At 38.5% G+C, this 21715-nt stretch overlaps 8 protein-coding genes and 2 non-coding genes across 10 annotated transcripts; 3 read left to right on the forward strand and 7 right to left on the reverse strand.

The window, feature by feature from the left end:
• Positions 1-115: 115 nt before the first annotated feature.
• On the reverse strand, positions 116-1282 carry RRP43 (exosome non-catalytic core subunit RRP43; the record flags this gene model as incomplete). Its single annotated transcript, XM_002496369.1, has 1 exon — positions 116-1282. The coding sequence occupies one exon, from the start codon at positions 1280-1282 to the stop codon at positions 116-118; it is 1167 nt and encodes a 388-aa protein (XP_002496414.1).
• A 276-nt stretch (positions 1283-1558) lies between these two features.
• Positions 1559-2557, forward strand: RBK1 (putative ribokinase; the record flags this gene model as incomplete). The annotated part of the gene is made up of 1 exon (XM_002496370.1): positions 1559-2557. One exon carries the CDS (start codon positions 1559-1561, stop codon positions 2555-2557), a length of 999 nt encoding a protein of 332 aa, XP_002496415.1.
• A 147-nt stretch (positions 2558-2704) lies between these two features.
• On the reverse strand, positions 2705-6319 carry UBP12 (putative ubiquitin-specific protease UBP12; the record flags this gene model as incomplete). Its single annotated transcript, XM_002496371.1, has 1 exon — positions 2705-6319. The coding sequence occupies one exon, from the start codon at positions 6317-6319 to the stop codon at positions 2705-2707; it is 3615 nt and encodes a 1204-aa protein (XP_002496416.1).
• Positions 6320-6681: 362 nt separating this feature from the next.
• PHO90 (SPX domain-containing inorganic phosphate transporter) lies at positions 6682-9525 on the reverse strand (the record flags this gene model as incomplete). The annotated part of the gene is made up of 1 exon (XM_002496372.1): positions 6682-9525. The coding sequence occupies one exon, from the start codon at positions 9523-9525 to the stop codon at positions 6682-6684; it is 2844 nt and encodes a 947-aa protein (XP_002496417.1).
• A 482-nt stretch (positions 9526-10007) lies between these two features.
• Positions 10008-10080, forward strand: ZYRO0C17952r. Its single transcript has one exon. It is a non-coding gene; the product is annotated as a tRNA-Thr (tRNA).
• A 311-nt stretch (positions 10081-10391) lies between these two features.
• Positions 10392-12761, forward strand: ACO2 (aconitate hydratase ACO2; the record flags this gene model as incomplete). Its single annotated transcript, XM_002496373.1, has 1 exon — positions 10392-12761. The coding sequence occupies one exon, from the start codon at positions 10392-10394 to the stop codon at positions 12759-12761; it is 2370 nt and encodes a 789-aa protein (XP_002496418.1).
• A 241-nt stretch (positions 12762-13002) lies between these two features.
• BUD5 (Ras family guanine nucleotide exchange factor BUD5) lies at positions 13003-17307 on the reverse strand (the record flags this gene model as incomplete). The annotated part of the gene is made up of 1 exon (XM_002496374.1): positions 13003-17307. The coding sequence occupies one exon, from the start codon at positions 17305-17307 to the stop codon at positions 13003-13005; it is 4305 nt and encodes a 1434-aa protein (XP_002496419.1).
• Positions 17308-17856: 549 nt separating this feature from the next.
• Positions 17857-19827, reverse strand: ECM25 (Ecm25p; the record flags this gene model as incomplete). Its single annotated transcript, XM_002496375.1, has 1 exon — positions 17857-19827. One exon carries the CDS (start codon positions 19825-19827, stop codon positions 17857-17859), a length of 1971 nt encoding a protein of 656 aa, XP_002496420.1.
• Positions 19828-20211: 384 nt separating this feature from the next.
• ZYRO0C18040r lies at positions 20212-20298 on the reverse strand. The gene is given in 2 exon segments: positions 20212-20247; positions 20262-20298. It is a non-coding gene; the product is annotated as a tRNA-Lys (tRNA).
• A 304-nt stretch (positions 20299-20602) lies between these two features.
• PRP21 (Prp21p) lies at positions 20603-21631 on the reverse strand (the record flags this gene model as incomplete). The annotated part of the gene is made up of 1 exon (XM_002496376.1): positions 20603-21631. One exon carries the CDS (start codon positions 21629-21631, stop codon positions 20603-20605), a length of 1029 nt encoding a protein of 342 aa, XP_002496421.1.
• Between the last annotated feature and the right edge of the window lie 84 nt (positions 21632-21715).

The raw sequence follows: 21715 nt of genomic DNA on the forward strand, positions 1-21715 counted from the left end.
TCCTGTTATTGATTTCTTAGATTCTTAAGATTTATTAATTTGTTACATCCACATCCTTTTTAATGTTTATGTAAAGAGAAAAAAAAAGAGTCTAAACTATTTATATTCCCCTCACCTACACTTCTGGTGCTGTTAGAAACTCCAGGTTCCTTGCTCTAAGTTGGGCCAAATTAATAGCTCTACGAAGTATGGCAGGTGTCACCCTAGCGCCTCCTCCTAGAATATCAATGTTTTTTAGGTTACCATTGGAATCAGTAATAATACAGATGGTCGATTGTATGCATGCTTCTTCTGCTTCGGTATCTAAATCTGCTAGCAGAATTGGTTGCCTTTCTTCTTTTTCCATATCATGATCTTCTTGATCCAAGGCCATTTCTGGGTCTAAATCAATAACACCAAAACTAGAAGCATACCCCACACTTTCTCTGGAAATTTTTAATGGAATTGATCTCCTTGGATCGCATAAAATTTCGTAGGTCTCTCTAACTGACGCACTTCTACCTCTAGTCCTTATAGTCATCTTTAAGTCTGTAGCACGCTCATCAATGAAGGCTCTGGGAAGACGAGTATCCTGAAGGGCATAAAGCAGAGAATTCCAACATAGGTCGAACACAGGACCCGTTCGACTAAAGACCACGATTTTAGCATAAAGAACGTAGGACCATTTCCTTTGTGATAGTGTACGAATAGATGTAGAGACGTCGACATCTTCATCTGGATATAGAACTTTAGCCTCCCCAGATTTTTCAGTGGTACGCACACCACATTGTACCTTTAATGAAGATTTTGGGATTAATCCTGAATGTAACACGTAATCGTGCAATTTCTGTGAAATAGTCATTTCTTCATCCGTGGGGGCCCCTACACGACCTCTTTCCACTTCTACTAATGGATATACCGGTGCGAATTTAGAAATTTCATCTCTTCCTTTAGTCAAATCTTCGAGTTCTTGTTCACCTGGATCTTCAGTCTCCACTGGCAGTGTCTCTTCCACTATACCACCAGTGATAGACGTAATGACGAACGTCTTCCCGCTCTTGAGAACATTAGATCCTAATACGCTATTAGTTGAATCTTCTGATGCAGCATTTTCTAATTTATACCTAGAAAGAGTATTCTGATCGATATGTACATCTCTAAATTCCTCAAATCGTTTCAAAGATGGTCTTATACCCAACGAAAGATGTCTCTGTAGAGACAATTCTGGGGATATACGAGCGAGAACTTGAGGAGGAAAAGTCACTGGATGGACCTCGACAGTATCTGCTTCAGAACTAGCCATACTGAAGGTTAAAGCTGGTTAATTCGACTTTATATGGGCTGTTAGTTGAAGAAGTTTTGGGCTAATGTACTTCTAAGTGATGAGATGAGATGAGATGTTGAAAAAATTTCAGATCACATGATATTCATGTGACCCAAAGTCATGTGAATATCATGTGATCATAAAATGAAAGTAGAATATACACATATATAAGAAACCTTACCTATTAGTCTTAGGAACACACCCTAAGTCTGGTATCAAAGATATATCCCCCCGTAGAATCATTATATCAGCATCATGGGTATTACTACAATCGGGTCATTGAACTACGACATCGTTACTTTCACTGATAGAGTACCGCAGGCCGGAGAGACTCTTCGAGGCAATACTTTTGAGACCCATGCAGGTGGGAAAGGGTTGAATCAGACCATTGCTCTCGCCAAATTGAAACAGACTGGTGCCAAATATGAAATTAGAATGGTTGGTAGTGTCGGAAATGACTCCTTTGGTAAACAATTAAAAGATCTTTTACAAGAAAGTGGCGTAGACACTACCAAGGTTCAAGTTATAGAAAAGAAAAGTACTGGTGTGGCCACAATTCTAGTGGAACAGAAAAACGGTGGACAAAATAGAATTATTCTCACCGAAGGTGCCAATGGTAATAGCGTCTATGACGATGATGACTTGAAATCTATCTTCCAAGGGGTCACTCTCAACAATGAAAAACAATTTGTGGTATTCCAGAATGAAATTCCAGATCCATGCTCTATCATTTCTTGGATTAAGATAAACCATCCCCATTTCCAAATTGTCTACAATCCCTCTCCATTCTATCCGATCACTAAGGAGCAATGGTCTTTGGTGGATGTACTCGTAATTAATGAAGTGGAAGCTCTACAAATCGTGAAAGCCATCTATGAGGAGAAGGAATATGAATTTTACGCCAAAGAGATCGAAAAAGACTATGTAGGAGGTTACAAACAAATTTGTGAGGAATTTCAGCGTCATTTGGTGAGCCAAACCAATTCTGCTATTGCCGTCGTGACGTTGGGTGAAAAGGGCTCCATTTACGCTTCGAAAGAAACTCCTACCGTTGGATTTACCCCTGCCGTCCCAGACGTGAATGTGGTGGACACTACCGCTGCCGGTGATATATTTTTAGGCGCTCTGGTAACACAATTGCACCAGAATGTTGACCTGGAGACTGCAATTCAGTTTTCTACAAAGGCTAGTTCTATTGGAATTCAAAAAGCAGGTGCCGCTGAGAGCATCCCCACATTCGAGGAAGTCGCCTGATGCTCAAGACTTTTATTTCCTTCTCATGATCTTAACTTTTTCATTATTTTTTTTTCTTTTTTTAATTACTTCCTAATGTACAAGAATGAAAGACATAAATAAACTTTTGAATAAGTTTTAATGCCTGATGAGAGAAACGGCTATAAACTAATCCTTTGTAGGGGATCTTAGAATATTATCGTTCCCCGATTTGGCTTGGGAAAGTGCAGCACTTATGCTATCGGTACCATCAGAGGACACAGACGAAGCTGGTGAATGTGCAATTGAGGGTTCATTGTAAGTCTTGTTCAAGATTCTAAGCTTGCGGCGACTCATATTATTCTCATTCTCATCAAGAGACTCTCTAGGTTGGAGACGACCAACTTCTAAGCTTCTAACGCTATAATCGGCTGATCTTGCTGACACAGAATTTTCATGCGAACTGGTGCTACCATTGGCTTCTGAACTATCACCACTATCACCACTATCAACTCTGCCATCTGGAGTATCTTCTTCCCTGGGCTGCTCTATCTTGCTAGAGTCTTCCTCAATGTCAGCGATCTCTTCGCTGTCGGTCTTATTACTTTCGAACAGCATCCTCTGTCTGTCATACATTTGTCTAATACGGTCATCATAATTCTTACGACTTTTCTGGATAAGTTCTTGTAACTCATGGGTACCACATTTTCCATCAGCAGTGCGGCGCACGTAGAATAGTAGATATGCGGAACTAGCAATACCACGCTCTGGTGTGGTCTCCGTAACACGAGAATCATCGAAATAATACCATTTAGAATCATCAACATTTTTCGCATAGGCAGTGTAATGACCACCACCTAACCCACCATAATGATTATCCACGGCAACTAGATCGTAAATGGTCCCTCTTGGATCTCCCTTGTTAACCAAGTATGGTGACATATCTAGACCCGTTATGGGGAAGTGGACAACTTCGTCAATTTTATCGCTGAAAGATCGTAAATTCTCAAATCTTTTCAAATGTATTAGTAGGACATCAGGAGTGTCCCAAAGTTGAATTTGCTTTGTAGCCTGTCTGTGTTCCTTACATGAGGGGCAGTACCACGAATCATTCATGCCCAAAACCTCACGTTTCGAGAACAACTTTAAACAGTCATGTAGAGTGATCTTCTTTTCCTCCTCTTGCTGTCTTTTTTGTCTCTCTACCTCCAACTGTGTATTCTTTAATTCTGCTGGCTTTTCCCAGTTTATCAACTTATCTTCAGAGAAAACTTCCTGGATAGCTGATTCTGACCATTCACATACAATAAAAGTCTGTGAATTTACCAGGGGAATTATTTGATTGTCATTATTATCATTAGTATTCTGTGTAGTGGCTTCGTTCGGCTCTGAATCTACTGAATTTTCATCTTGCTGTTCCTCTTGAGCATTCTCTAAGTCTATATCTGAATCTTGTGCTGTGGTAGGTTCTGTTTGCAAGTCGCTGACTTTATCTTTTTGCTCATTAGATCCATTGTCATCCATTGTTGGGCCTTTTGCAGCTTGCAAAAGCGATGGATAGTCATAAATATCCCTTACCACTGGATTTAGCGATTCAGAAATGTCCTTAGCGCGATTTACATTAATCGGAGAGTATGGTGTCCAAAACCTTGGTAATTGGTTGGCATTGTCTGGTAGTATTTGTTGATTTGGATCATCTTCATTTTCAGTAGTAGTTTCCTCGATGGTTTTAATCTTAAAATGGGTGTCAATAGTGCCGATGTCTTCTTTGACAGCATATTTTAAAAATTCCTGATACTCATCAAAAGTATATTCTGGATATTTCTCTCGAAGAAGTGGAAGGGTGGGTAACGAATGATTTTCCATTTCAGACAGTGAGGGGAACTCTACAAATCCTCCACTTAAATGCGAAAAATACTTCTCGAGCTTGTAACGAATAGCACCGGGGTTGACTCTTTCTTCTGGCGAAAGCACAATAAAGAAGGGAACTCCGAATAATCTGGGATTTTTGAAACCTTCTTCAATCCGACTATTTAATATCGGAACAATTGTATCGTTTTGTGATGCCACAATTTCATAAAATATTACATCGTCAGATTCTGAAATAAGCTCTTGAATGGGTAAGAATTGAGAGTTTGATTCTGGGGATTCGTAATTGTTGTAGAACTGGTGACTAAAGATTTCACATCCATACAAATTCCTTGGTTCTATATTGGCATACTTTGCAACGTACTCCTTTAAATTTTGATATGTAGATGACTTACCCATTTCCACTTCTAAAACACATGGTGGGGAATTCTGTGGAAAAACCTTAACTTTGCAATGCCAAACCGTATTCACGGGGAGAGGAAGAGTTAAATCATTGTAGGGATCAAATGTTATGGAGACGTTATTACACTCTGGACATTGTAATGTAGACTCGTAAAGTCCGACAAATAAATCGGTGATGACAGAATCGTTTCTTTGTAAATGTAATTTCCAGGTATCCTCTGCCAATCTTTTGATGACATTGAAGTCGTTACTGTCATCCTCGGGGGACAATGAAGGCTTTTCAATGTACGGTTTATCGACAATCCTATTCAAATCTTCATGTAGCCCATCCAAAAGGAAAGTTATGAACTCCTGAGAATCTTGTTGCATGTAGCCTGAAAACATACTATTGAAATGACCTATTGTGCTTTTAAAACCTGTTGGTGAATATGCCGGCGTCAGCGTAGAACCACTCGATAAAGTCTTGCAGCCGAACAGATTCTGCACTAATCCACTAAATGCTCTAGCCACATATCCTTGGTACCCCAACGGATTATTACAGTTTATTTCATCCTCAAAACAATTGTAAAGGAAGTAGTCTCTCAATTCGGGAATGTGTACTAGACATTGCAGAGCGGAATTCATATAACAAGTGTTACCCAAGTTGTATAACCCAGTAATACCGCTCGAAGGTGTCAATTGATTGTACATGAAGTAGTTGGAAAGCCAATGATAGTTCTTGTTGTACTGCCTTAATTCCACTACGAAATCACCCGTCAGAATATCGACTTCTTTCAAAGTATGATGGAATAACAGAGGGGTGATTCTTCTGTGGAGGGGTAATTCCATAAATTGCAATGGATCCAGCTTAAAGGATGAATTTAGAATACTATTGGAACCAACTTGCTCAGAATACTTAACGAACCATATTTTGAATTTAGCCTTGGAAACATCTAAATCTGATTCCCTCTCAAAAAAGGTATCGAGGATCTTGATTGATAACTGTTTGACTGTACATAATCTTGAGATTGCAAAATATGACACCCTTTTGTTAAGACCTCCACCATGTCGCCTATCCTGATCGCTTTCCACCAAGTGATGTACTCTGAAAACGCATTGATTGTACTCTGTAATTAAGTTGTGGTTTTCATCATAAACCAGATGTGTGCTCACCGGTTGTGAGTCATTAGCCAAACCATACCAATTCACTAACTTGACAAACACAGGTTCGGGTATTGAAATGTAGGGACATTTATCGTATTCAACCAGTATGAAATTCCGATAATCCCTACAAATTAGCGCAGTATCTATAGGTCCTAGCTGGGTAGGATCTATAGTCTGAGGGTCGAAAAAATTTGCATACCAAAATTGTGGGATAATATATACGCTGTCTCCTTCCTTTGCATTTTCTTGGTTTTCATTTACCAATTGTGTGATTATATTCCTTTGATTCTCCAAAGTGGGGAAAGCTTCATCGTCAATTGTGTTTTCCCTTGGTGAACCTACCGCATCATTCTCAAGGATCGAATGGCTATCACCTGAATCATCAACCATTTTTATAAGTGATAGATTACAAGGGTCTACAATTCTTTTCTTAACAATATACAATAGAATATGTCACTATAACTTCATCAATTTTATTTTTCTTTTTTTTTTTTTTTTTTCAAATTTCAACTAACTCGCGTAACGAATTTCAAGAGCCCTCTCAAGGTATTAACCACCAGAATGTGATAAAATATATAAAATATAAAAAGAAGAATTTTTCATTAACTTGGCAAGAAACCTTTATCTTCCCATTATCCAAAATTTTCATTTATCCTTAAACTAGAGTATTTTCCACTTATATATTTTACATTAAACGAAGAAGGACAGAAAATGTAAATCCATCTATAATCACAATTTTCTTATAGTGACAATTACTGCTGATCCACACCCTTGAGAACACTCTTCATAATACCGTAACCCATGGTGATGATACATAAGAATGCGATGAGTGAAATCACTAAACCTCTTGTCATAAATGTATTGACATCCAAATATCTACCTCCCTTTTTATCATACATGGAAATAGCGGTAACATTCGGGAAACCTGAAGATGGCAAAGCCAAACCAGTAGATGATAGCAATGCACAACCAAACACCAAGATAGGAGCGGCTTTAGGATCTGATAACTTGTCACCGACCTCTTTCACTAATGGAATGATAATAATAGCTGAGACGGTATGTGAGACAAAAGTACCCACAACAAGCATTAGAACACCAAAGATACAAAGAATAGCCATGGTACCATCGTTTTGGATTTTCCTTTGTAGAGCATGAGCCACCGTTGCTAATAGACCAGAGGATGAAACCGCTTTACCAAGCGCAATACCACCCATGGCAAGCGTGACAATACTCCAGGGGAAAGTGTTAAAGTCGCGAGTCGACAGAATACCAGTACCAAAGAAAAGAACTATTGGCAATACAGCAATTTCACCAGATTCACCGAATGCAGGCTCTACATTACCTTCCACACACCATAGCAGAATGGTACCCATACACACGGCTATGATATACCATTGCTTTATTGTAAATTTTGCTTTAATAGGCTTAAATCTTTCCAATTTGGTACGATTTACCTTAAAAGTTGTGAAGATAACCACCCATGACAGAAGCATGGCAAGTATACCACAAGGTAATGCAGTTGCGAAAAATTGACCCCACCCAATATTATAAGTTTTCAAATACTGCATTGAAACCACATTTTGAGGTGACGAGATTGGTGATGCCATACCACCAATATCAGCGGCAATAGCAACACCGAACACCAACGCCTTTGCAAATGGATCAGTACAATCTAATTCACCCAAAATTGGCGACATCAAGGAATACGTTAGAGTAGGGGCTGCGACGTTAGAGATCCACATAGAAAGGAAGAAAACCACGGACATAGCCATTAGTAAAACATTTCTAGGCTTGGTACCTGCTGCGGATAATAACCAGGATGCAATAACCTTAGCTATATCATATTGAGATAGCGCTTCTGCCATGGTAAAACCTGCTAAAAGAATCATAATTGTTGAAGACCACATGGTCGAAAGAACTTCCTTGGATGCAGCCGGTGCCTTCATAACTTTACCGTTATTGTCTTTCAACACCTTGAAAAGAACTGTAAGCATGGGGACGAAAAGAGCTGTTGTGAAAAGTGGGAAACTTTCAGTGGCCCATAGCAATGCAACACATTCCACCAATGCCAAACAACGATGCTCTGCCTTATCCTTCAAAGTGGGGACCACCATCAGGATTAAAGTGAAAATGAAAATGATGGAAATATTGAGAGCTTTCCAAGTGAAAAAGAATGATGGGATCCAAAGATGTGTAAACTCCCACTTCCATATACTAATCGATTTAGGCAATTTGAATTTCTTGTACTCTAGTGCTAATTTAGAACGTCCCTCCTGAACAGTTTCACTTTCCAGCTCTTTCTCTTGGGACAAAAGACCTAGCATGTCCTTCCATGAGTTTGATCTTTCCCAAACTATGTGATCATGCAAGAAACTTTTCAATTCACGTTTGCAATCCTCCAAATATGCATGTCTTCCCTTAATGATAGCGTAAAATTCAACCAAATGAGCAATCCTGCTGTTTAATGCGGTTAAAGTCTGTGGTTGGAAAATGTAAGTATCCGCGAAAAAAACTCCACTCTGAATCAACTCTTCTCTCGTTGTTGCATGCAAAACCTTATCGAATTTCTTTGTAATTTTACCAAATCCAATACGATTTAATTCGATAAACGACTTCAATTGGCAAAGATCAATGTAAAGGTAGGTTATCGATTGCTTCAAAATAGATTTCTTTTGAGTTTCCACATCCAATTGGCTTGTATTTAGAAGCGCGGTATTATCCTGCGCTTCCAAATCGTCATAGTCATCCTCTAAATCTTCCTCTGAAAAATAATCAGACCTCGTATCCTTTGTGTCTCTTGTTTCACGGCGTGCCATGCTCATTCCACCAGATTCCCCTTCTGGCAATTCAACGTCCTGGAATCCACTGTTATCCGCATTAGGAGGCAATTTGGTAAATTCAACATCATCCTCCGGCAGTTCCTCGGGGAAGAATGATCCAAAGTTATGTGAAAAGCCCCCTTTCTCTAAATCTTTGACTAAAGTATCAAATTTTTCATAAAATTTGGTTTCCATCCTTTTGTAAAAATCATCAACTTTCAATTTCTCCTCTGCTAGATTGTTCAAAAAGGCGTCTTGTGGACTGAAAAGTGTTTTGCCTTCACTGGATAATGAAGATCTACGGGATTCGAAAAACTTGTCCCTGAACCTTTTTACAGGACTACTCTTGGCACCCTGCGCACCTACTCCTATTCCTGGGGAACTTCCCCCTCCTGCTTGAGCAGCTGCAGCTGCGCTGTTGGTATGCAGATCATCTAATTCAAAAGTTTCCTCCTGGATCATTTCTTCAGGACCCTTTCCAGGTTTGGAACCCTCCAATGCGGGACTCTTCGGTGGCGAAGAAATACCACCTCCACCATTAGCATTATTAGAAGGAGTGGAGCCGCCTGCTTTCGAGGAAAAAAGTTTATTCTTCAATTTTTTAGCGAAGACCTTTGATTTACCACCATTTCCGCTTTCTGTATCTTCTAATTCACCATTTAGTCTTAATTCATCTGTTTGTAAAGTGTAGATGAGATTCTTTAATTGGCTGTAGTCCATATAATGGTTCTGCCATTCCGGTACTGAGTTGTACTGCAAGAAATGTGAAAATCTCATATTTCTTCGTAGTACACTTAATCACAGTAAGGAACAATCGGGTAAGCCCTGTAGTAATGCCTTGGCGACAGTGATGACAGAAGTTGTACACTTCTTAATTATGTGAAAATGTGGATACCCAAGATATGGTAAGCTAATATAATATATGGAGTCGGCCTATACATGCACATCGGTAATAACAAGGAAGAATTGAAAAAAAATTTTGATTCATTATAATAATAACGCTAGTGCCTGTGTCACATGTAAATTGTAGGCAGTGATTATTAGAAATAAATTAACTGTGGAGCACGTTTTCAATTAATTGATGTGAAGGTGTTTTTCGGGTGTTGATCGTTCCTAATATGGGAACCTCCCAGAAGTTCGAATTACTATTAGGGAAACTTTCAAATTCAGAAAAAGAAAAGATAAAAAAAATGTTTCAAGAACATGATTTTATTCGTTTCTGAAATTACTACTTTGTAACACCATTTCACAAGAAAGTAGCTTCTATGGCCAAGTTGGTAAGGCGCCACACTAGTAATGTGGAGATCATCAGTTCGAATCTGGTTGGAAGCATTTATTTTTTTGATACACTTCCCTCTGCATGAACTTTGCAACCTTAATTCAGATTTCACTGGGGACTCCTTGGTTCTACCCATCTTCTGACTCATTGTCGAGGTTTTGCACTTTTACGTCAAATTAATTCCGTTGGAATTTTGTAGGCTTTTCCGCCGGAAAAAAATAGTGAAAAAGTGAAAATGGTACTCATTGGTTGACTCTATTTAATGAAAAGCGTTCTTGATCACTAGACCTTTGAAGCTTTTCTACTGTTATGCTTATGTGTATATTGAAGACCCTTTGTACGTAGATTGACAGCATCACTCATCATGTTATCTGCTTGTTCGAGGGTAAATCTCAAGAGGACTCTGGCGACCCACGCTAAATTTCCTTCAGTTCCATCTGAATTCAAATCAAAGGTACCACCTTATTCGAAACTTTTAGACAACTTGGGTCAAGTTAAAAAGATTACCAACGATGCACCATTGACCTTAGCTGAAAAGATTCTCTACTCGCATTTATGTGATCCACAGGAATCCATTGTCTCCTCCAATTTGCAAGATATCCGCGGTTTGCAATACTTAAAATTGAACCCTGACCGTGTTGCCATGCAAGATGCTTCAGCCCAAATGGCATTATTACAATTCATGACGACTGGTCTTTCACAGACTGCAGTTCCTGCATCTATCCACTGTGATCATTTAATCGTCGGTAAGAAAGGTGAAGCCGAGGATTTGGTGACAGCCATGTCTACAAACAAAGAAGTGTTTGATTTCTTACAGAGCTGTGGTGAGAAATATGGTATTCAATTTTGGGGGCCAGGTTCAGGTATTATTCATCAAATTGTTCTTGAAAACTTCTCAGCTCCAGGTCTGATGATGTTAGGTACAGATTCACATACACCAAATGCAGGTGGTCTTGGTGCAATTGCCATTGGTGTGGGTGGTGCCGATGCCGTTGACGCGTTGACTGGTACTCCATGGGAGTTGAAAGCTCCTAAAATTCTTGGTGTTAAATTAACAGGTCATCTCAGCGGTTGGGCCTCGCCAAAGGATGTAATTACTAAATTGGCAGGTGTCCTTACCGTGAGAGGTGGTACTGGTTACATCATTGAATATTTTGGTGAAGGTGTATCATCTCTATCGTGTACAGGTATGGCTACTATCTGTAACATGGGAGCAGAGATTGGTGCAACAACGTCTACTTTCCCCTACCAAGAAGCTCACAGACTATATTTACAGGCCACTGGTAGATCGGTTTTGGCAGATCAAGCTGACATTGCATTAAACGAATTCGGTTTCCTAAGAGCCGATGAAGGAGCTCAATACGATAAAGTTGTGGAAATTAACTTATCCGAATTGGAGCCTCATGTTAATGGTCCATTCACGCCCGATTTATCAACACCTATTTCAGAATTTGGTGAAAGAACTTTGAAAGAAGATTGGCCTCAAAAGATTTCCGCCGGTTTGATTGGATCTTGTACGAACTCTTCCTACCAAGATATGACTCGTGCCGCCGATCTAGTCAGACAAGCATCACAAGCAGGTTTGAAGCCACGTATCCCATTCTTTGTTACACCTGGTTCAGAACAGATCAGAGCAACTTTGGAAAGAGATGGGCTGATTAAGACTTTTACCGATAACGGTGCTACGGTTTTGGCTAACGCTTGTGGTCCATGTATCGGTCAATGGGATAGACAAGATGTTCCAAAGACCTCAAAGGAAACAAATTCTATCTTCAGTTCCTTCAACAGAAACTTCAGAGCTAGAAATGATGGTAACAGAAACACTATGAACTTTTTAACTTCGCCTGAAATTGTTACCGCTATGATTTACTCAAGTAATGCTCAGTTTAACCCTGTTACTGATTCAATCAAACTGGATAATGGTAAGACTTTCAAATTCAATCCCCCAGTTGGGCAAGATCTACCTAGAGCTGGCTTTGAACAGGGTAGAACCGAATTTTATCCAGCTGCTGATCCTAAACCACAACCGGACGTTAAAGTGGAAGTTTCTCCAGAATCGGATCGTCTGCAACTTTTGGAACCATTTAAACCTTGGAATGGTAAGGAATTGAAGACTAACGTTTTGCTCAAAGTGGAAGGTAAATGTACTACCGATCACATCTCAGCAGCTGGTGTTTGGTTAAAATACAAGGGTCACTTGGAAAATATTTCTTATAACACTCTGATTGGTGCTCAAAATAAGGAAACTGGTGAAGTCAATAAGGCTTATGATGCAGATGGCAGCGCTTACGATATCCCAGGCTTAATGATGAAATGGAAGGATCAAGGAAAACCATGGACTGTGGTTGCTGAACATAATTACGGTGAAGGTTCCGCTAGAGAGCACGCAGCATTATCACCAAGATTCTTGGGCGGTGAAATAATTTTGGTTAAATCTTTTGCAAGAATTCACGAAACAAATTTGAAAAAACAGGGTATGTTGCCTCTAACTTTTGCCAACGAACAAGATTACGACAAGATTAGCTCTGGTGATATTCTGGAAACTGTTAACTTGGTAGATATGGTTGCTAAAAAGGGTGATAATGGCGGAGAATTAGATGTCAAGGTAACAAAGCCTTCTGGTGAATCTTTCATCATCAAAGCCAAGCACAATATGTCTAAGGACCAGATAGAATTCTTTAAGGCAGGATCCGCTATCAATTACATTGGTAACATTAGCAGAAATCAACAATGATTGATTTTGTCTCAGTTGTATATTACCGGACTTTATTTATTTAGAACTAATGATCTCATTAAGGGAAATAGTACTTGTAGTATAATTTCAGACACCATAGATACTACCATAAGCTGTTGAATCAAAAGTAAAAACGAGTCAATAGACCATAGAACTTTTAGAATTAACATGTATATCATTACAAAGGGTCATAAAACGGAATAGAAGCAGGAAAAAAAAACAAAAAAACAAATGCATTTTATTATTGAAAAGTACGAGGTTTCAAGCTTAAGCTTAATTGGTACCCACGATCATTATTTTCCTTGAATAGGGTATTAACTCTCCAAAATTCATACAAAATAAATTCTTGTACAAGGGGTATAGGTTTAATGTTTCTATTATCTTGGTCTAATTGGTCTCCAATATTGAAAAACGAACCCAGCGTATCAAACCCTTCTGGATTGCTTTCATAGTCCACTTGAAAGAAATTAACAATATTGATCGTCTTCGTAATCTTGAAGTACTTGTCGATGTTTATCAAGGTATAAGGTCTAAATCTGAGATCATCTCTTGAATTGGCATTACCTTCGTTGATAAATGTTAAATCTTGCAGGAACAGGTTGAAGAAAGGAACAACGGGAACTAGAGACTTTGAAGGTTTGGTGTTGCCGAATCTGTAGTCCTCAGTGTATTTTTTCAACTTCTTTCTGTATACTTTGAAGTTGTTGTTAGGATGAACCACACGGGCGAGATACTTATACAAGTCGAGTTCCTTATCACTCAACTCATCCCAAACATCCTGAAGCCTTGTTAATGCATGGTTTTGTAGCGCCGTCATGATAGCCGCCAGAGAGTTGAAATTTCTGAAATATGAAGTGGCAAGAGCTATCTTCAACCAAGCTCTCAATCTAGAAGTACGTTCCCTTAAGGGAAGGTTTGGGTAAAGAATGCATTCTATCACGTAGTTGGACAATTGATTGGTAAAATTTAAAATCGCTTTGACGTTTGGAGCCATTCCTAAATAGTGCTTTTTAGGCATATAATTTCCATCAAGGAGCTCAAAGGGTTCTACTGCTAGGAAAAGCTGTGATTCGATCAGCGTTAATTGTTTGGCAAGTTCCAATGCGTTAATTTGCACTAAGGTCATGTCATTGTGAACAAGGGGTTGAGATATTCTCATGTCACTGGAAACCAATTCATTCCATTCTGCAATTAGCAGACGGGTATCATTTTGCGGATTGAAATCGCTTGCGGACTTGTTTAGAGCAGAGGTGGAATACCCTGTGACTAGTCGGTAAGATATTAGCAATCTTTCCATGTCTTGGATATTGCGTTTAGAAATCAGAGAAGAAGTTCCGTAGTTGAGGACGGGAAGTGGCAATGACATGGAATTTCTACTCTGACTTGGTATACGGGTTAAGTCGTGGTCGTCCAATAACTGGTGATCTAATGAACCTGAAGATCTACGACTGCTTGCGCTAGTGACAGAAATGTCAGAGTAAATAGAACAGGTTCTTGCTTCATGTGTTGAAGTGGGCTGCAGCTGATGACGAGATCTGGAGCGCCTCCTAAACTCACCAGAAAATGGTGTTAATGCAGATAACTTTGCAGCAGTCTCTAGAAGTTCCTTGGCATCTAACGGAAGAAAAACAGATAAACCCTCATTGAAAAAGTTGATCAAAGTTGGAAGGTATTGGTAATCAGCATAATAATTCCAATAGGTCTTCATCCACAATAGGAAAACACGACAAACCAGTCTCCTTCTATTTTTCATTCGTGAAGCCCTAGATGAATACTGACCATTCTTTTCACCAAATTCATAACGTATGGATTTATCTGAAAAATCAAATCTAGATACCAAAGCTTCTATTAGATCCAAAGCGGTCCCAAAACTTCTGAAGTTTAATAAGAAAGCTGCTGTGAAAAATTCATCAGGCTTTTCAATTTCATCCGTTAGTTTGTACACCAAAGCTTTGAAAGAAGCACCAATTAAAGCACCTTCCTTATTAAACATCAATTGTTTGTGCATTGCTTCCTTATTATTAATTTCGTCAACGTGATCACCAACGTCTTCGTCTCCGTCTTTCAATTGGAATGGTGCAAACTTAGAATCTCTACCGAATGGTCTTCTATCCTGGAATAGTTCCTGTAAGAATTGACCACCTTCGACAGTAAGTCCCAGTTTCTCTCCATCACCAGCACGTATGGTGGAAAATCTAGCGATGCTTTTGTGATTTTGGACTGATCTGTTGGGCTGTTGTTCCTGTATGGCTCTACTCAATCTGGCCTCGTCAATATCTTTCTTCAGACCTTCGGTACAATGTGAAACAAACTTCTGTGGAGTGATCTTCATCTCTTGTAGATCCAGATACTTTCTATCTTCGCTTAATTGGAAATCACCTATCAACCGTAGATAGCTATTGCAACCTGATACTGTATTCGATATTAGTGTAGCCATGCTTGATACGATAGAAATTAACCTCTGACCTTGATCTGTATGATGGTATAAATCCTCCTTGACCAAAAGTTCCATGTCCTTACCTACATTGTCTTTTAGGATGTCTACTACTAGAAGCTTGACACATGAAACTAATTCAGAAACTAACGAAAGTAATGGATCCAAATTTCTTTGAAGGGTATCATCGTATGCATATTGGAATTTATCTTGGATGATTGAAGAGCATGATTTGCTAGTATACAATAACTCTCTCAGTAAAATTATCATTTGATGAACAATGACTTCTAACATTTCACTACCGCTGGCATTATGTTCTATCAGATCCAATCTACCCAAAATTAAACCAACATAAAGAAATAATAAATCGTAAACCTCTTGAAGTCGTCCAATTGCTGAAGGAGGTTCTCTTAAATAATGCATAGGTGAATTACGCATGTAAGCTGGTTTTTCTGAATCTTTGAGAGTATTTTCACTGTTGATTTGGGCAGTTCTTTCTTTCTCAAACTCTGTCTTCTCCTGAGCCCAAGCCTTAAAGAAGGAAAATGACTGCTCGAGGACTCTGTAAAGTAAATCCATCAGTTTGCTTATATTTTCAGGATTTGTGCTATACTTGTAATAATCTGCCTTTATCATAAGGTTATACCAATCTGCGAGCAATCGTTTCCTTAACTTTCGCACTGAAGGGCTCTGTCGTACTAATTCATCTGATCTGGATACGCATTCGGTTTTCTCAAGTAACTTCTTTACGCCATCCTTCACCGTGTTGATATGATTAAAGTTAAAGGTAAATTTATCCGAATTGGGGATTGGAGTGTCTTGAGGATGTAGTAAAAACTTCGCACATGCAGATAGCAAGGCTTGTAATGGAGATCTTGATTCTATCAGATTCGTAAGCTGGTTTCCTGATTCAGTACTGTCTTTAGCTCTATTAAATTTGACAGTATCTGAAAAATAGTTAAAGGGAACCCAACCGCGTTTCCTATTTCTAACTAAGGTTACTTCTCCCCAACCAGATTCATCAACCGTATGTACGAATGCAACATCACCTTTTTCAAATGAAAGGCAAATGGCAATATCATCTGGATTATCTAAAGTCCTTGCATTAAATGAATGGATAGCAATAATAAACAAGTAAGCAAAATTTTTATCATCTAGTTCCAATTCTGTATTTTTTCTCAGAGTTGTTTTTCTTTGGATATTACTGTTATTTCTACTCATATTAACCACAGATGATTGTGATTCTTGCGGCACTTTCGTAGTTGGAATTTCCACTGCATCCCACTTAGCAAGGTCAGAATCTGAAGCCTCGGTTTCAAGCTCAGACTCAGAAACATGCTCTTGATCACCTTCAAATTCTTTTGCCTCAGTAAATTTATCATTTGGTAATGATAGTGGAGCCGTCGATGTTTCACCTGAAATGATTGAATACCTGGAATACTCTTTACTGTTGTTTAGAAAATGTGTATCTAATTTTCCAATACTATTATTAGTAGCACCTCCAGAAATATAGTTTGGCTCCTTAAAGGGACTAGAATTACCTTTACCATTTATAATAGCTGAAGTTCTAATCGCTCTCACAGGTGAAGTTTTGGATGATATAATAGGAGCAGCCTTTGCGGTTTCCACGTAGGATGAAACGCTACCGCTACGGTTGACACCATCTATTCCCAATCCTGCAAACGGTTCACTAGTACTATTTTCATTTTCACTGCTTATATTGTCCGATGTATTATCATACTCCGAGTAAACACTTTCAGTCATATAATACTCACCTTGTTTTCCACCACCTTCTTCTTCATGTACCTCTTGATTTATCAGGGGAGTAACGGCATCTTCATCCAAGAACTGTCTGTTGTTACTGTTATTCACCACTGGCGTGTCATCATTGTTAAAATCTTGTAAAAAGACAAATCTTTCTGGTGTTGCTGGTTGCACATCGTCTCCCACTGTATGCAATGATTCTTCGACTTGATTTGAGAATGACGAATGCGTAGAGGATTTATTACTGTATCGTCTGGGGAATTGGAAAGATCTCCTAGTTGGTGAAGCGTAGTCAGCATCATTTCTCATAAACAATGGTTGTGTCCCTGTATTGAGTCTCGATGCCATAACCTTATCGACCAAATAAACCGGATTGAGTATATTCGAACGATAAGCGTTCTATGCTCAATATTCTCTACCTCTAGCAATGGACTAAACTAAACTATTAGTTTTTTCTTCGTTTGTTTCTTTCCTCTCAATTGAGTCTAATCTCTACTACTTCCAGTTGTTAGAGTTTCGATGGTAATAGGAATATTGACAAGTAGTTGTTCAAAGTATAACGTACTAAATTGGGCTTTGTAGACTTTTTCAATTATTCTTTAATCCGAGAGTTGAATACTTGATCCCTATTGCACAATATATATAGATCCAAGATGTTTTTCCGTTTCTGCCACTCGACGCGTCTCTGTCTTTTTCGTGTCTTGCGATAGAAAGTACAATAACAGCGATAAGTATCTTACTGTACATATAGTATTGTGAAATACAGTACTATCGAATCTCTACATATATGGATTCTGGGGTGACTGATACCCATCGTACTCTATTCTTGGTATGATTACCCAAACTGTGTATGCATGTATATATTTACGTTCATGTTGTACATCGTATACGTCCTCTTTACAGCCCTTTAAGGTTGTCCTTCTTTTTAATCTCTTCAATGGCCTGTAAACCCTGTAATCTTTCCTCATATAATGCTGCAAGCTTACTCACCTTGCTACCTGCTTTAATATCTGAGTAACCTTCGTGAGAAAATTTAGTATTCTGATTCTTAACGTGATTTAGTCTTTTACTTTGTAATTCTCTATCGAATTGAATTATCTTTGGAGCAGGTGGTGGTGGTGATGTTGATTTTGATGTTGATTTTTGTAATGAGACCTTTTTGTCATCAAATGCTAGTTGGGACGCACTGGTATCGCTCTCGTTATTTGTGTCTCCCAATTGGTTATCCGTGACCATTTGGCTGATGGTATCTGTACTGCCGCTCAAAGAGGTAGATCTTGATGCCAGATCTTCGACAGATTCCTTTGGTCTTAAGGCTGGTATGGTATTATTGTTATCGGTATCATTGTTGTTGTTGTTGTTGTTGCTGTTGTTCAATTCGTTTACCATGGTAGATGAGGAACTTAGGTCTTCTCTAGAGTCGATGGTATTTTTAGAGGAGACATCTCCGGAGGATAAACGTTTTTGTGGCGATTGTGGCTTTTCCTGTGGAACCGATGGCGCTAATCTTTCCACTGTAGGCATCTTGTTCGTATCAAAGACTGTAATTGGTCTTATAGGTTTTATTGGTTTTGGTTCTTGTATTTCTTGTTCTTTTGGAATTTTTTCCTGGTCATTAAATAACTTTCTTGGTCTTGGCGGTTGTGGAGCTGAGTTCGAACTGGACGATTTACGAGGTAGTCTTTCCTCTCTGGATCTGTCCACTCTTTTAATTGGTGAAGGTGCCTTTGTTCTCCCCATTCTTGCTCTATCAATGCGCTGTACAATACCTGGGAAGTGTTCTAAAAGGTTTCTAATGAATCTAGTCCCTATGGCCAATCTATCTGCACTTATCATGGATATTTTCTCCTGACACAACTGTGGACATAGGGCCTTACTCAAGGTCCTTGGGTCATGTTTGGTTACATCACTATGTTCCAATTGCGCGATGAATAAGGGGAAAACAGTCTCTAAAAGGTCATAGTACTGATTATGCTTTACCATCGAACAAAAAGTGGTATATGTGTATTCAAAATCATCGCTAATTGGTAATGCAATGAAATCAATTGGTATCAGTGGCAATGATTTATGCTTTAAAAAATGTAGGAAGACACTCGCAAGTGCATAAATGTCCCATTGTGATAGATCGATATAGTTGTTCCTTTCGATGATGTCCAATAAAATGTTTACTCTTTTGTATGAGCCTGGCTTTTGGAATACCAATTCGTGTTTTGTCGCATCTAGTTCTAACCTTTTGAATATCTTATCAAATATCAGTTGTCTGTATTGTCTAGCTCCTAATGATGATAGCCTATCGAAATACTCTCGAGGAACATCGATGTATTCACTAAATTGATAATCGTAAAGGTAAACATTAAGCGATATCCTTAATCTCGTAATATCAACTAGGGCTGAAAGATCGGTCAAATCAGCCACATGGATAATGGTCGCATTTTGTAAAGAATCTAAGCTGTTTTTAGAACTGCTAAAATCTAAAAGTGCAGTGTTACCCAAGTTCTTAATATTTAGGGCATTGGTTAAAACTTGGTAAACCGTTTTGATAAAAAAGGATTCGTGTACGATATACGCTTTTTGTAAACAGGCACGCAATTCTTTTGGTAATTTGGAGAACATTCTTATTCCATAGACCCAACTAATCTTTTTCTGGAGGAAACCTGATGAGAATACTACAAGTATAAATGGTGCTGATGGAATCTTGGCAATTAATTTATCCATTAATTTGTCGATGAGCAGATCATAAACTTGCTTGTCACCGACTTCCTCAGATGACGGCAAATAAGTTGAATCAAAGACATAGATTGCATGTCCTGAAAGTGGATCCACAGAGTACGATTTGAAAAAAATGTTGTTTACGTTAATGTACAGCATGCTATTCTTATTATTATATTATGGATTTTAGCACATTCAAACCAATTTGCTAGCAATTTCAATTATCTGAGTATTTCAAGTCAATTTTGATATCCATGAACAATCAATTTATCCATCGATCACTATTAATTTTCGTATTCGATCTTTAATGTTTACCTCTCCGCCTATGCCCATTAAAGTCATGGTGAATTTTGAGAGGCACCCGGACATTCTCGGCCGCACGCTAGCAACGAATAGCCATAATAAAACATTGAAACATATGGTGTAAGATACCACAGAAGGGTCAAAGAGATTCAGGACTGGTATTTGGTATGTATTTTGTATCATGAGTGGGTTTTGCAACAAAACAAAATTTGTGGTAATTCAATTTACAAAAAAATTGAACTCCTCGTAGGGGGCTCGAACCCCTGACATTTCGGTTCCTCGTTCTTGCTTAAAAGCCGAACGCTCTACCAACTGAGCTAACGAGGACGAGTTCTGATTTTGGAGCAGTTATAGTAGTTTATAACTTACTAAAACGTCTGATAAACTTTCTTTTCACTATATAACAAACTATAATGAACCTAAGTTCAATAACGAGGACCAACTTATAAGTAAGGTAAAATCATAATTTTTACAATGATGTTTGGCGCACTAGTCAGCCGATAATCTAATATTCTTATGATCGGAAATGACTAGTAATTACATAGCGTGGGCGTCAATTTACAATACAGGCCTCCACAAGGCAATTGTCTTTTTTTTTTTCTCTCTCTCTCTCTTTCCTCTCCTACATATGCTACAAACCTGTTGTATTTCTCGCAATGTTCTTTATGTTTTCAAAGACTTCATCGGAACTCAAGTTGGTGAGTCTGTGTTTCGCCTTGTACTTCTCTCTTTCCGTTTTATAATGAGGGTCACCCAGTAGGATTTGTAGATGCCTATCGAATTTGTCCTCTGGTATCATCTTATGGGTGATGGGGCATTGAATATCTCTGCTATTTTCATCAGCCCTTCTCCTTTTGATTCTTGTCTCACCGGCGGCTTTCACCTTTCTCTTTCTATTCTTCGTCGTTTCAGTATTTGTTGAAAATTCCTTACCGCTAAACAACGGTATCTCAGAAGTTTTGTTAATTCTCCTTAGAGATAACTCGGCAAAATTCAAGGGTTCGTTACTTGTATTTGACAGCGTTAGTGTGTGTACTACTTTGAAATTGGTCCAATCATATGCAGAAAATTGGATCTTTTGTAATCGGGAAACCTGTTTCTTTTCATTCTCTAACTCCTTAGCATATTCTCTATATTCAGCTCTTTGGAAACTCCTTCGCAGAATCACACTCTTGTAGTCTTCGTTCAAATAATCAAATGCTGGTGGATCCAGAGTATTCTTTTTTACTTGCTTGTATTGATTCATAAAATGGATAAAAGTCTCGTTTAAGGAATGATCAGGATTTAAAAATCCAAATTGTGGATTACTACCAAATTGCTGTCTCATTTTATCTAAGTAGTTCAAATCTTCATTGGCAACACAGAATGCTGCTGCAGCCTTGATGATTTCCAAATCTCTAGGTGATAAATTCTTATCATAACTGGTAAAGGAAAACGGATATGGCTCTCTTGGTAGTAAGCTTTTATCAGTATCGTAACTCAAAATGTGCTGGAAATATTCGTAATATTCATTATCAGGATCTGTGAATGAGAATCTATCGTCATTTTTCAACTTTTCTACAAATGAAGGACCATTTTGCTTAGCATAGGCGGCTGTCTTGGTAATCGTTTCTTTCAGTGATGCATCTTCAGGCACTGGAATTCCATCTGGAATATTCATTAGTAGTTACAAGAGTCTATTTGTATTGGTATGTGTTGCTCCTTCAGAGGTCATCAAAGGTTTTTCGACTTTCAAAATAGTTGA

The sequence above is a fragment of the Zygosaccharomyces rouxii genome, assembly GCF_000026365.1.
Source record: "Zygosaccharomyces rouxii strain CBS732 chromosome C complete sequence".
Classification (NCBI taxonomy): Eukaryota; Fungi; Ascomycota; class Saccharomycetes; order Saccharomycetales; family Saccharomycetaceae; genus Zygosaccharomyces; species Zygosaccharomyces rouxii.